The sequence below is a fragment of the Cucumis melo genome, chromosome 12 (genome assembly GCF_025177605.1).
Source record: "Cucumis melo cultivar AY chromosome 12, USDA_Cmelo_AY_1.0, whole genome shotgun sequence".
In the NCBI taxonomy this organism is placed as follows: domain Eukaryota; kingdom Viridiplantae; phylum Streptophyta; class Magnoliopsida; order Cucurbitales; family Cucurbitaceae; genus Cucumis; species Cucumis melo.
The window spans coordinates 26,320,588-26,335,696 of record NC_066868.1 but is presented as its reverse complement, the minus strand read 5'-3'; the positions used below and the strand labels follow the sequence as shown (position 1 = coordinate 26,335,696).

The 15,109-nt window shown below is 30.6% G+C and overlaps 2 protein-coding genes across 2 annotated transcripts; both read left to right on the top strand.

Moving 5' to 3' along the window:
- The first annotated feature begins 7,657 nt into the window (after positions 1-7,657).
- LOC103483277 (U-box domain-containing protein 38-like) lies at positions 7,658-9,748 on the top strand. Its single transcript, XM_008439836.3, has one exon. It carries the CDS (start codon positions 7,946-7,948, stop codon positions 9,566-9,568), a length of 1,623 nt encoding a protein of 540 aa, XP_008438058.1. The 5' UTR covers positions 7,658-7,945; the 3' UTR covers positions 9,569-9,748.
- A 2,556-nt stretch (positions 9,749-12,304) lies between these two features.
- LOC103483287 (putative DNA glycosylase At3g47830) lies at positions 12,305-14,631 on the top strand. Its single transcript, XM_008439848.3, has 4 exons — positions 12,305-12,767; positions 13,263-13,463; positions 14,063-14,119; positions 14,210-14,631. The coding sequence occupies exons 1-4, from the start codon at positions 12,333-12,335 to the stop codon at positions 14,438-14,440; spliced, it is 924 nt and encodes a 307-aa protein (XP_008438070.2). The 5' UTR covers positions 12,305-12,332; the 3' UTR covers positions 14,441-14,631.
- The last annotated feature ends 478 nt before the right edge of the window (positions 14,632-15,109 follow it).

The window sequence follows — 15,109 nt, the reverse complement described above, 5'->3', positions numbered from 1 at the left end:
CTTTTTTTTTTTTTTAATTATTATTATTATTTTTGAAATTTTGAAGAGGGTGAAAAAAATAATAAAATTAAAAAGAAAAAGTAAGTTGAAAGTAAGAGATGTAGATAAGTCGTCTCTTTGATTTCTTGGTATATTCGGTTAATGACAAAAGTGAAGAACTTTTTTTTATTTTTTATTTTTTATTTTTTATACCTTTTCAATTTTGAATTTTGATGATAAAAGCTGTCTTTGTTTCTTCATTGTTATTGATGAGAAATGCACATGCATTTTTATTTTTATTATTTGGAAATATTTTGAGAGGGAGAGAGAGAAAAAAGAGAAATAATAATGTTTAATTTATTATTATTATTATTATTATTATTATTATTATTATAAGGTAGCTTCAATTTAATGCATAATATTAAGAATTTTCCTTCATAAGGGGATTCTCTTTTTTTGATGGCCTGCTCACATTTTTGTATAAAGTTATGTTGGATAAAAATATGTCATGTTTTTTAACTTCCCAATGGAATTTTTGACTTTGAATTATAAAAACACATGTTTTCATCATTTGAATGGAATGGGTCAAAAGGATTTTTTTTCTTTTTCCAAATGTTTAGGTCGGGTTCAAATCTTTGTATCATATATTTGTTGTATACGAATAAAGTTAGTCGTTTTTATCCTAATTAATTTTTTCGATCAAATTTAATTTTAACCTCTTTTGTGAGTGTTAACGTAATCGTATAAAAATTATTATTGTATTGTGAAAGAATTTTGTTGTTTCATCGTTCTCTTAATTAACTACGTGAATTTATTTCGTCTAATATACAAGCAAAAGTTAGTGTCATCAAGAGAATTTAATTTTTCTTAGAAATTGAATTCCATTCGGTAATTATTTTTGTAAATGCTATTTTGACAGTATATACTTTTTTTTATGTTTTTTTATTTAAAAAACATGTCAATTTTTAAAACTAAAAAAAAAATGCTTTAAAATAAAACATGATTTTTTTTCTGTTTAAATTCAACTAAAAGTTTCAAGTGATTTGAAAGCTTCGTCTTTTTTTTTTTTAATTTTCAATTTATTTTCATATATAATTTTAAGAACAAGTTTTTCTATAAAAACAAAAAGTGAATTATTAGTTATCAAACATACTTATTTTTTAAGAATTAATCTTCAAAAACAAAAAACGAATGGCAAACCTTAAACATTAAATTAAGTTTCTTATTAGAGAAGATAAGATTCCTTTTTAGATTGATGAAGAAACTTTAATTAATTATACATTTTAATTAATGAAAAAAGAGGCAAATTAGAAAGAGTTGAATCCAAAAAGAGAGTGAAAAACAGACCACAAGATTAAGAAAAAAGCAAAATAGAGAAGAAGCTTTTATTTTTTGCTTTTTGAAATATTACACAAAGAATCACTTTCCAAAGAAAATTATCATATTAAAGTTGAAAAGAGAGAATTCCAAATCTTTACAATGGGTCATTAGGGTTTACCATAGACTTAAAATAGAATAAAAGGAAGAAGATACCGTCAAAATAAGCATATAGTTCGTCAAATGATATTAAATATGTACTATCAACTTTAGTGATAAAATGAAAACATTATTTAGTTACGTTCAAGTTGCACTTGATTTTCTCAATCTAGACCAATTTGAAAAAAAAAATCTCTAATCCAACTCAATCCAACTATATATATTAACGATTTCGGTTGGATTACACGAGTTCTTTTGGATGGGTTGTCAATTTATATTTATCATATGTCATTTGTTTGTAGAAAAATATTTGTTATATACTATAAATAAACTATTAACCAAATAATTTCGAAGAGCTAAATCTTTCGAACGCAACTCGTTGAATTATCGACTTTTGAATATATATATATATAATTTAGTATCTTATCTCGATAGCTCAATTAGGATAGCTTCAAAAATTTTAAAACATAAAACATAAAAAATAAACAACAACAAAGTAAATTTAATACATTCTAAAGATGCCATCCTTCAACTTGTAAATTAGCATGACAAGTAGTAGAGCAACTATGAATTTTTGTCCCTAAATTAAACTTTGAGCTTTTATCAATTCAATCCTTTCACAAGTGTATTAATTCACACGTACTTTGTATTTTATGTAACCAATATCGTGTGAAACTTATGGTTTGAGTTAATTACACTCGTACATTTTCATAAGGTAGTCAACTTACACATTCATTACGATTGTCCTTAAAAATCATCAATAGACTAAGTCTCAAATGATACTCCATCGAATTTTATTAAACTAATATCGTGTGAAACGTATGATTAGAGTTTATTAAATTCTTAAATTTTCATAAATCAAAATCACGATAAAAATGGTTTAAATGTACAAAAATAGACGATCATAATTATTAAAAAAAAAATTGATTAAGAATCTAAATTGGTTCACTTTAGAAATTTAATTGGTATATGATCATAAATTTCACTCTATATGTTCTCAAACGAAACAGAAATTACACGATTTAGATCGGTACAAATACAGATAACTCGAAGTTTAGAAGCTGTGGATTGAAATTTTTCCAAAACAATAAGAAAAAGTGGAAAGAAACTTTTTGAGATTCGCAAGGACGTCTCTAGCCTCCGTTACCCATATGACATTAGGGCCTAAAAGCCCAAAAGAATACGATATGTGGGCTCTTGTTCGGCCCATCTATCTATTTAAATTTTAAAACAAGACAACCATTTCTGCTCTAAGTTTCTTTGTTTTAAAAAGAAAAATGTGTTGATGAAAAATTATTTAAAGGAATGGTGTGGTGTGCACGTGGAACAAAAATAATGATAGATTTATATTTTTTTGTTATTTTTTTAAAAATTAATTTTAAAACGTTTATTTTTTAATTAATCTTTTTATCCTTATCAATTATTTCGATCCATTCTTACTATTGTTACAAGTGTTTCTTAATTAATTTTACACCATTTATTACGTTGAACCTCTACTATATGTGTACAACACATTTTCCTCTCATAATGATATAAAAATAATAATAAGAAAAAAACACTTCAGGGTGAGGTAGATTTCTAAATTTTAATTTTATATATATATATCATCGGTGATTTTAAACATAAATTTATAATAATTGGTAAGTAATAAAAACGAAATAAATAAGATTCATAAAATAACAAGGCTTAAAAATAGCATCTTGCCCTAGCGAAGAAGGTTAACTTGGATTAAAGAACAAAACTATTATGTTTGGTGAGCCAAGGCCAAATTAACCGAAGCCAACCCTAGCGAAATAACTAACAGCCATAGCAAAGTATGTTGTTGCCCAAAGTATCACCTTCGGGATCAAAATGGACCTAGGAAAAGCTATATATACTTATCGAGAGAACAACTTAAATTAACTTTTTAATACATTATTATAGCTTCATATAAGAGAACTTAAGTATGACTCTTAAATTCTTTAGCTTCCACACACTATTTCACCCATATTAGAGTGCATGTGTAACAAATAACACAATTGTGCACGTATGTAATGTATTTTGCATTTCTTCTCCCTATTTAAAAAATTTACAATTAGTGTTACATGATAACATATAGCTTTTAATTTGTTATAATTTATAATTATTGTTACTATGAGGTGATGATAATAATAAATAAATAATAATAACCTTATTCAATTAGCCTAAAGTCATGGCAGACGTCAAGATCTTATGGTTCGTTAATGTATAGCTTCAATGTTCATTAATTAGATTAATTAAAGATAACTAAAATATAATTGTTGACGTTAAAGCTTGTAAATGATTAAAACACACCATATATATATATATACATAGTTTAGCCCAAGTCCAAATCAAAGGATAATACCAACTATATATTAAACCTTATTAATTATTTTTGTTCGTATTGGCCTTTGATTATATTATTTAATCCTCTTAAGATTCAGGCCAAAGAATCATCAGCTGACCATGCCAAACACAATATGTATATGTATGTATTATATATATATATATATATATATATATATATAGGTGAAATGACTGCATTGACATTATTTTTATAATTGTTTTCTTCAATTAATTTTATGTTTATTTAATATATATATATAATTGAAGTTATAAAGTTTGCTCTTAGCTTCCAAAAACATCCCCTAAAGTATCGTATGGATATTTAGTAAAGGTCTATAAACATTTATTGAGAATAGGAAATTTATATATATAATCTATTAAATTATATTTAGATTGATAAATTGATATTTTATTTTATAAGGAAAATATGATTTTTTTTGTATATTTATAATTTGAATATATAAGAGGTGAAAAGATTTAATTTTAAATAGAGAAATATTTGAACTCATATTAATTCATCTAACGTTATATTTTAAGGTAACGAAGAAAACTGTGTAGCAAAAATTTCAACTATTTCTTAATCTTCATATTATACTAACACTAACAAGTGACAATAAAAATTCCATAGTTGATTGATATTTATTGTTTTTTTTTTCCTCAAATATTTTTCAAAATTTTGTTAGGGAGAGTTCTCGTAAGTTTTCACATTTTACTAATAGAAGTTTTTCTAGCCAATTATTTCAATGGTTGCATTCTGTTGCATCTTAGTTACAACCATCGATGACTAGAAAGAAAAAAAAAACCTTGAAACATCTAAATCAACAATAGTTTTTGGATTCTTTCGAACTGCTTCTCTAACGAAACGAAGATCGATACTAGCTATTTTTCTTACATAATCTTCTCTCAATTTAAATTTTATGTACTGTTTCGTCAATTTTTAAAATATTACACATAAAATATTGAAAAAAACTACGTAAGATTACTCGTAGATTTTGAAACATAAATATCAAAAGACTCCATGACAAAAAGAGACACGTAAACAAATAAAAAAAAAAACATTAAAAAATGTATAAAAACACTCAATAGTTCAAGAAACTAAAGGCCCGTTTGGTAACGTTTCTATTCTCTGTTTCTTGTTTCTTGTTCCTTGTTCCCTGTTTCCTGTTTCTTCTTTTTTTAGAACAAGAAACGGTAATGCGTTTGATAACTGTTTCTATTTTTTGTTTCTTGAAAAAAAAAGAAACATAAACAAAAAAAGTGTTCGATAACTGTTTCTTGTTTATTGATTTTCTTCTAGATTTATTTTTTATTTTTCACATCTACTTCAATTAAACATTAAACAAAAATATAGGTCTATCCATCAAACATAACAAATAAAATTATCAAAAGTTTATTCATTTAATACGAAAAAGTATCAATGCACGAATAAAAATAATAACATAAACATAAAATTATATTTATCCTTCAAATGTTACCAAATTTGATTGGCAATATCATCTCTTACTCAGGCAATTTCTCTTTTTAATCCATCAATTTCTACAATCTCATCGTTATTTCGTGACATCTAGAATTTAATATTAATTTTAAAGTAAGTTATTATGTCTTCAATATTCAGAATTGAAAGAAACAAAACAAAATTTAACCTTTAACTCTTAACCTATGATGCTTTAGAGAAAAACCCACAACGAAAATTCAGATTTGCACAAAGAGAAAGATGAAAACTATGGATCCGACGAAGAGGAACAATCAGGCAAGAACTATGGATCCGACGAAGAGGAAGAGTTCGGGTTGTCGAGAAAGACGGTGAGAGGTGAAGAGGAAGACAGTGTGCAAAGAAAAACGATGAGTAAAAGAGGAAGAGGATGATTATTTGGAGAAGACGATGGAGATAAAAGGAAAAGGAAACCAATAAAAATAATTGAAAAAAGAAAAATGAACCAATAAAAATAATTGAGAAAAAGGAAAATAAAAGAAATAAAAATAATTGAGAAAAATGAAAAGGAAACCAATAAAAATAATTGAGAAAAAGAAAAAAGCCAATAAAAATAATTGAGAAAAAGGAAAAGGAAACAAATAGAAATAAATTGAGAAAAAGGAAACCAGCAATTGAGAAACGGAACAGAAGAAACTATTTTTTTTTGTTCCCAATAATTCTTTATAAAATGAGAAACGTTTCTACTTTTTTTGAGAACGAGAAACAAGAAACGTTATCAAACACTTCTGTTTCTTAAAAAATGGAAACAGAAACAAGAAACAGGAAACAAGAACGTTACCAAACAGGCCCTAAATTTCCGTTTTAATCTGACAAGTCAAATAAAGAATTGATAAAAACAAATTATTTGTAAAATATAAAATTCCTTCCTAGTAATAGAAGGAAAAACATTTATATATATAGAGAGAGAAATGTTCAAAGAATTAAAATTAATTTGAAAAATACAAACATAAAAACATTGGGATGAAAACGTGGGTGTAGCATACGAATTATGTTATAATATCTCAGTCTGTCAAGTTTTGTTATCAGAAATTTAAAATAAGATTAGGAATAAATCGTGGAATTAAATTAATACATACCTCTATCAAACTAATACCAACTTGTTCCTCTTAATTAGACTTGGTCCAATCAGTTCCCTAAATTCTTTTAATTATCATCCTTTCCTTCAATCATATCTTTAGATATTTAATTACGTATCTCTTAGTATACTATTTTAGTCTAAATATATATAAAATAATCAATAAAATGTCTGTCAAAATGTAATAAAAAAACTGTTTATAGATAATAAATAAAATAATTAGATATAAGCATACTTCAACAATATATATCAAAATTTTTAAATCTTATTTAAGTTTTTTTTTTTTCATTTTCTGTACTTATTTATGATTAAAATAAACAAACGTCAAACAATTGAGTTAGGAGAAAAAAGACATAAAAATAAAAAATAATAGGTATCGATAAAAGAAATTTTTAAATTATGTAAAAAAATTGAAATTATTTACGTAATAAAATTGTTAGTTCATTATAAGATTTTACTGTATTTTATAAATAAGTTATAAATATTAAATTTAAAATATTTTTAAAAAGAAAAGCTATTGAAATTTAGTTAATATTTTCCAAAGCATAGGATTGTCGTGAAGCGCATCGTCGCATTTAACGGTAACGGGAGTACGAACTTCCAAAATAATTAAATAATTAATAATTGGGTTGGACCCTTCAAATTTATTCTGACGTCAGCTCCTTTACGTATTGTCTTATAATCTTATATTCTTCCCCTCAACTTAGTTATTATTATAATTTTCTTTTTTCCTTTCTCAAATAACAATTTATAATTAGGATACATGGGAATCGTGAAAAAATAAAATATACTAAAATTTTTAATGTTATCCTTCGTAAATATAAAATCTAAAATTTTGCTAAATTTTATAAATATTTTGATTTATTATATTTAAAAATATATCTCATACCAATTTAATCTTAATTTTAGTGATTATTTAGACACTAAACTTCTACAAATATATGAATTTAAATTTAATAATATATTAAAAAATATTGTTAATAGAATTTGACCTTAGATCTACAAAAGGCTAGAAGCAAGAAGCCAAATTTCGTACGTATATATATAAAAACCAATAGTATAGAAATGGAGATGACTCAAATTCCTAAAACTATAGTAAATTTGTTGGCGTTTAAATTCCAAACTTTCACGAAAAGTGTCAATTTAAATATGGAATAACTAAGTAAAGGGTCTAAATGAAAACTAGAATCTAATTTTTATGCACATTTTTTAAAATATATTTATAGAAGTGAGAGTAGAACCTCATACTTTACTGTGGATAAAATTTAACGGACGGGGGAGGATGGTAAATGCCGCCGTGACGGTCGGCGGGAAGTTGATTCACCGTTCCTCTTCGCACAAAATAACACAAAGATTCATTCATTCATTGAAAAGTCAAAACTCCATTCCACTCCCAATCTCCGACCCAGTCTTCATCCAACATTCATAATAGAAAAAAAGCAAAAAAAGGACAAATCTTCTCTCTCCGCGCAGACATTTGCCATAAATCAAACACCCGAAAACCCAATTTCATCAAACCCATCGGTTCTTTCCCTCTCCAAATTTCTGAAATTTCCCCTGTTTTTGACTAAGAAATGGTCGGCCATGGCAACCACAGGTTGAAACTCTCCATCTTCCACCAACGATCTTCCTCCGACTCCAAACCCCAACGCCCAAAAGACTGTCCCCAAGAATACCTCTGCCCAATTTCCAAGTCTTTAATGGCCGACCCAGTTGTCGTCTCCTCTGGTCAAACCTTCGAGCGTCTCTCTGTTCAAGTTTGTCAAGACTTGGGGTTTTCCCCCATGCTTGAAGAAGATGACTCAAGGCCCGATTTCTCCTCTGTTATAATCAACAGAAACATAAGATCCACCATTCTCAAATGGTGCGATAACAACGGCATCGAACATCCCCAACCACCGCCTTACACTTCCATTGAACTCATTGTTCGTCAATTAATGCAGAAGGAGGAGCAGGAGAATCGATTCGAGGCTTCTGATAGCGCGTTGATTAGGAGGGTCGCTGATAAACCGACGGGAGTTGCGGTTCATGCGACCACCGAGGTTGGGTTGCGACACAACCGATTTCAACTCAACTCGCCGGAGCAGACGGAGGAGACTACACGGGAGAGTACTCTCTTGCCTTTCAAAACACAACCATCTAGTTATGCTGCTAATGCTTCTTCCTCTTCACATGGAGGCTTCGATAGAGATTCCAATCACGGAGGATATTCTGATTCGGATTCCCCAAATTTAGAGGAAGAATCTCGACTCATTTTGAAATTCAGAAGCAACGACGAATTCGAGCAACGAGAAGGAGTGATTTCCCTACGAAAATTAACGAAATCAAACGAATCGATCAGGGCTTCTTTATGTACAAAAGAATTCCTCGCCGCCTTACTTCCTCTGGTTTTATCCCGATCTCCAAATGTCCAGATCAACGCAGTAGCTTCCGTCGTGAATCTCTCTCTCGAGAAAGCGAACAAATTGAAGATCGTACGCGCAGGATTTGTTCCGCTATTAATCGACGTTTTAGACGGCGGAAACACCGAATCTCAAGAACACGCTGCCGGCGCTTTGTTCAGTTTATCGTTAGACGATGAGAACAAAATGGCGATTGGAATTCTCGGCGCGTTACCGGTGTTGATGAACACGCTCCGATCCGACAGTGAGAGAACTAGGAACGATTCAGCTCTTTGTTTGTATCATTTGACTCTAAACCCCAGCAACCGAGTCAAACTGGTGAAACTTGGTGCCGTTCCAATTCTGCTATCGTTGACGAGAATCGAAGGATGTACGAGCCGAATAGTACTGATTCTATGTAACATCGCGGTGTCTGTGGACGGGAGATCGGCGATGCTGGATGCGAATGCGGTGGGTTGTTTGGTGGGGTTATTGAAGGACAAGGCGATGGATTCCGAGTCGACTCGGGAGAATTGTGTGGTGGCGCTTTACGCACTGAGTCAAGGAGGATTCCGATTCAGAGGATTGGCGAAGGAGGCCGGCGCGGTGGAGGTTCTGAGAGAGGTTGAAGAAAGAGGAACCGAGCGGGCGAGGGAGAAGGCTAAGAGGATTTTGCAGATGATGAGAACCGGCGGGAGCGGCTCGGTCGAGATTGAAGGTGTCGTCCGACATGGGCTCGATACCAGTGGAGTCAGCTGGACCGGTCGGGTTGGTGCCGGCTTGAACCGGTACTCAACAAATACAACTAAGTTTTGATTTGGTCTTTTTTATCCCTCTTTTTTCCATGTGAATTTTATTTTTAGGACTCAGTTATTTGTATAGTTATTTATTGATGTCCAAAGAAAAAACATGTTTTACTAAATTCAATTTTTTAAATTGTATTATATTTGATAACAATTTTGTTTTAATCTACTTAATTGGGTTTGTTTTTTTTCACTAATTTTTTAAGAATCTTTTTTTTTTGGAAAACATTTGTATTCAATTTTAATTTCAAGATGAGTGGTGGAGAAATTTTGGTGTTGGCGGCTAAGATGGGGTGAATTATTGGTGGGATTTTGAGTCCATTCATACTTTGACATACACAAACCGTAGTGGAAGGGATAGAGGAATTTGTTAGAGATATTATAATTTTAAGGTTAGTTTTCATTTCCATCCTTTTACTAAAAAAAAAAAATTATTCAAATAGATTTTGTCCGTGGAGTAACATCAATTAATTTAAACTTAAAGTCGGTAGATCATTTAGAATCATTTTACAAACCTAATAACTAAAATATATGTTTTGAAACCTCAGAAACTAAATACATATCAACTTTAAACCTAAGTATCAAAAGCATATATTACCCTGGAATCGTTTTAACTAAACTAATCAGGCTTGCTCTCACATTATTATATCCTTATGTTCATAAAAAAAACATAAAGACATATCAACAAAAAAAACAAATAAAGAATTTATTAAAATAATTTTAAAATTTTGATAAAGTTGTTCGATAATTAATCACCACACAAATTTGAAGGCATACTTTTGAACAAGAAAAAAAGAAGTTAGTATGATTAAAAAATAATGAATAAGACAAACTTATCTTCCTTGCTTGTAATAGAGTTCAAAACTTCCAAATTCTATACACTCATTTGATCACGAAGACTTTTTAATTTATTAATTAAAGAAAAACAATTAATAAGATAAAATATAAGGTTTGGTGAGGTGTTGACCGTTGACCAAGGAATTAAAATGGTTCTCACATTCCATGTGTGACAGGCAGTAATCTTAGCATAGAAAATATATATATATATATATATAAGATTCTAATTTTCTTTGTCAACACTTTCCAAAGCAAAAATAGACAAAATCCAATGACATTTATACATGTATGTCTATATCATCCTTAATAACGTGTCTATATCATCCTTATACCGTTATTATATAAGAAACTTTCATTAAATTATGCTTAAATAGCTTTTTCATATGACAATATGCTTTTTAATAATTAGCAATAAATTTTCGATGTTTATGTTAGGTGGTCGACCATTTACATTAAAGATAAAATATAAATAATTATCGTTTTTGTGAGGGTTTATCAAAGAAGGACCGAACCTTACATGTAAGTTTAGGTCACACGTTATCAACAAGAAAAGTACTATAACTCGAATTTAGGTTAATTAATCAATTTCGTCCTATGACAACGATAAATATTGTACTAATAGGAAATATTGAATATGGAAAAGATTATATTTTTGCTTACTTCGGGTATTAAAACCTCATAGAGTATTTCACAATGACACTAATGAAAAGTTACAATGATATAGTTGACTTTTGACCACCTCATTCGGTCAAGTTGTTAATAAGCATATGATTAGTATATAGTAATCTATGACATTAGGGATGGAGGTGAATTTTATATAATATATATTTTAGAATATAGAAAAATAAAAAACTTAAAAGATTTAATGTATCAAATAATATTTTATATTGTTTGACTCAAAAAGTTGTTACTAGTTAAAGAGAAAAGACAAAGTAAGAATTTAAGAAAAATAAAAGTGAAAATGTCTGATTGTTCATTCAAACGTATCTCATTTGTTAGATATTGATGTCGCATGGCTATGGTCCAGACAGATTTCTATTGACTTGAATAATTATAACATGTCAAATGGTGTGACTCTCTTCAATCCTATTATAGAACTATGAAAAGAATGTGTATAAATTACGATAAGTCGTAATGCAAAAATAGAAATATAAGGATTTCATCTCAATGTATATTTATAAATTGTTGATGCCAAAATTCAAACAAGGGACACACTTGATCTTGGCAATACACGATAGTAACTTTGTTTGAATAGGAAAAGGGTGTGGCTTGAAAAATCGAAAACTTGCACATATCGATCTGATGCCTAAGTTAGAGACTGAGAAGTGGAAGTCAGAGAGTTTCTGAGTAGGAGTATAAAGTTACCTTATTTGAAGCCATAATGAAGTGTTTTGTAAAGGTGATTGACCTAGGTTGTTCAGTTAGCTATAGGATAATCATATAACCTATCAAATTGTTAAACATATCAGGATTCATATTCAGCTAAGGTTTACAGCCTTGGTAGTAGTTGAGTATCTTCTCCCAATCCCATCCGGGTCCTAGGGAGACATTTTGGGACCAGAGATGTGTGATACACATCCCAATAACTATTTTGTTAGGATCATTATTGTGCGAGGTTGAATACATAAATTTGGATTTTGAAACGAACCAATTCTCTTCGAATGAGTCTAGGGTATTGCTTTTGGCCCAAACTTTGCCATTTTTTCAATTTTATTAGTTATGTTTTTATTTTATGTCAATTATGTCATTTGATACAAAATTATCGTACAAGTACATTTTTTATTTAATAATTGATAAAGAAAATAAATTAGCCAAAAGAAAAGTCAAAGTCGTTGCCCATTTAAACAAATGGGCCGTTCACGAAGCCCACGCTAAAAGGAAGCCCACAATAGGGATCCATACGATTAAGGAACGAATCGACTTCGAAAATTGACGGAACGATGAAGAAGACGACCGGTAAGAAGAGGCGTCTTCAAAAACCAGAACCACCGGCCGATTCTCACTCCGATAGACCTCGAGCTAAATCAATCAGAACTGTTAATGGCTTCAATTGCTCGACTACTGAGCCGTATCCATCTCATTCTTCGCCCACTTCGGACGAATGTCTGTCCGTGAGGGACGATCTGTTGAATCTTCATGGTTTCCCGCGAGAGTTTCTTAAGTATCGGAAGGAGAGAGAGAGGCTGAGTGAGTGCTGCTTTTTCGTGGACGGCGTCCGCGCTGAGCACGGGGATAATGTGGAGTCGGAGCTCGTCGTTGAGAAGGAGAGCGTTTTGGATGGATTGGTGAAGACTGTGCTATCGCAGAACACTACGGAGGCTAATTCCGAGAGGGCTTTTGTTTCTCTCAAGTCCGCCTTTTCTACTTGGGAGGATGTGAGTCTTCTGCTTTCTTTGATTAGATTACGACTGTTCTTTTTTTTTTTTTTTTAATTTTTTATGTTGGATGACATGTTCTTAGGGGACAGATTTCTGTCAATTTCTTTTTGCAATGGAACGTCAATGAACAGCGTTTAGATAATTGAAACTGAATCCTCTTAGTTCTTATTTTTTCAATGTAATCTTCTATCCGATATCATTAGTTTAGTAGTTTTTCTCTTGTTGTTCTTGCATAAACCATAACCATGAGTCAATTCCGAACTTGAACATCTCTATTTTCTAAGCGTACGAAAGTCATCTTTCATATTAAATCTTATATTTAGTTTAAGGGCAAGCAAAATTGCTATCTGAAATCCAAATTTGGACAATGTGATGGGAGAGTTGGAGTATGTAGGACAGACCTTCAATGGTTTTTCCCAGCAATCTTGATGAAGTGTGCCTTTAAAGAAAGGGGTTTTGATTTATCATTTATGTACTCATATTTGAATGTAGGTTCTTTCAGCTGAATCCAAATGCATAGAGGATGCCATAAGATGTGGAGGATTAGCACCTACAAAAGCCTCTTGCATAAAAAATATATTGAGTTCTCTGTCAAAGAGAAGAGGCAAATTATGCTTGGAGTTCTTGCGCGATTTATCCGTCGATGAAATAAAGGCAGAGCTGTCGACTTTCAAAGGAATTGGCCCCAAAACGGTATTGTTTCTGAAAAGAATAACTGCCTTCGTAATCTAATTTATTTTCTAACATTTTAGATCTTGTCAGTTCATGGAACTATATCACCCAATGTTTGTATCCTACAAAGCACCGACACTCCTGTTGATTTTTCAAAGAAAACCCACTGGCCACTTATCTTCCATCTTTGAAAGTCCAAACCCCCTCTCCACCCAATATTCTATTGCCTTTTTCATGAAATGATGAACGTTCTTTTAATCTTCAAAGGAAATATTCACAATTTGTCCAAATATGCACCCGTATATTTATTGTTGTAAGAAAAACAAAGTGTGTCCCTAACATGTTGTGTCCTACATTTTAGAAATTAACGTGTCAATATTGCGACGTGGGTAAATGTTTATGCTTGCGTCTTAGCCTTTATCTATAGGGATCCTAGTTTGAAGGCTTCTACTGTTTTTTTTTCCTTTTCTGTGTGTTCTCATGGTTATCTATGGCTCGCATTATTCACAAAATTCCTCAATGTTAAGGCATCATAGATTCTTCACAAGATTACGTTGGGGACATCTTGGTTGCTTAGTGTTATGGCATCAATAATCAATCATACAATTTATAAATGTCAGGTGGCCTGTGTGCTGATGTTCAATCTTCAGAAAGATGATTTTCCAGTAGACACTCATGTGAGTAATTAAATTATTCTTTCGGATGACTTTATGATCCTTGTTCTCTAAAGACCATTGAAAGGTTTTGATTTTCCAACATGTTTGCAGGTATTTCAGATTGCAAAGTTCGTTGGTTGGGTCCCGGATGACGCAGACAGGAACAAAACATATCTTCATCTCAACAGAAGGATACCAAATCATCTCAAGTTTGATCTCAACTGTCTTCTTTATACTCATGGAAAGCTCTGTTCGAAATGTACAAAGAAAACAGGCGCCCGACAACGAATGGGATCTGAAGAACAGTCTTGTCCTTTGTTCAAGTACTCCAATAATCCTTAAATCTGTGAATATAGATGTATATACCAAGAGTTTATTTATGAAAGCTTCTTTACTTGTCTCTTTTCTTTTGTTCCTAAGTTGTATAAAAATGCCATGCTAATATCTACAATTAGGAATGCGTTATCTGTAAGAAAGTGTTTCATTCAAGGCCATTATTATTATTATTATTTAATTGAAGAAACCTTGGACTTTGCCATTGGTTAAGAAAACATCTTTAATTCTTTTTAAAAGATGTAAAATTACTTTGAGCTCTCGTTAAAGCATCAAATCTACCTCAAAAAGTAGAAATCCATAAGGAAGTTGGACAAAAATTAGGATTTGGAACAATGTGACTCAAACGCAAACATGACCACTCTATTTCAAGGCACAGTAAACATGTATTTGAGTCTTATTTTCATTCAAAATTCCAACGAATTTTTAATCCAAAAGTAATTTTGAAACGATTTTTAATCCATTTACTCAAATATATAAGTTCATTACAATATATAGTCACCTACATTTTGAGAAGCACATATAAGTAGAAATGTTCCTTTAACTCATAGACAATAGGGGAGGGAACCGAAACGAATAACCCCTCTGTTCCCTACCCGCTTAAGACTATACTAATTTGATTAATCATAAATAATTTACTAAACTAAAGTTAAGATAGAATATATTAAAAATAAATAA

What these genes read in the sequence shown, in the direction of transcription:
- LOC103483277 (XM_008439836.3), top strand. Translation starts at nt 7,946, where the DNA reads ATGGTCGGCCATGGCAACCACAGGTTGAAACTCTCCATCTTCCACCAA.
- LOC103483287 (XM_008439848.3), top strand. Translation starts at nt 12,333, where the DNA reads ATGAAGAAGACGACCGGTAAGAAGAGGCGTCTTCAAAAACCAGAACCA. An exon ending in CCTTTTCTACTTGGGAGGAT is followed by an intron (nt 12,768 to 13,262) that starts GTGAGTCTTCTG and finishes ATTTGAATGTAG; the next exon opens with GTTCTTTCAGCTGAATCCAA. An exon ending in AAGGAATTGGCCCCAAAACG is followed by an intron (nt 13,464 to 14,062) that starts GTATTGTTTCTG and finishes TATAAATGTCAG; the next exon opens with GTGGCCTGTGTGCTGATGTT.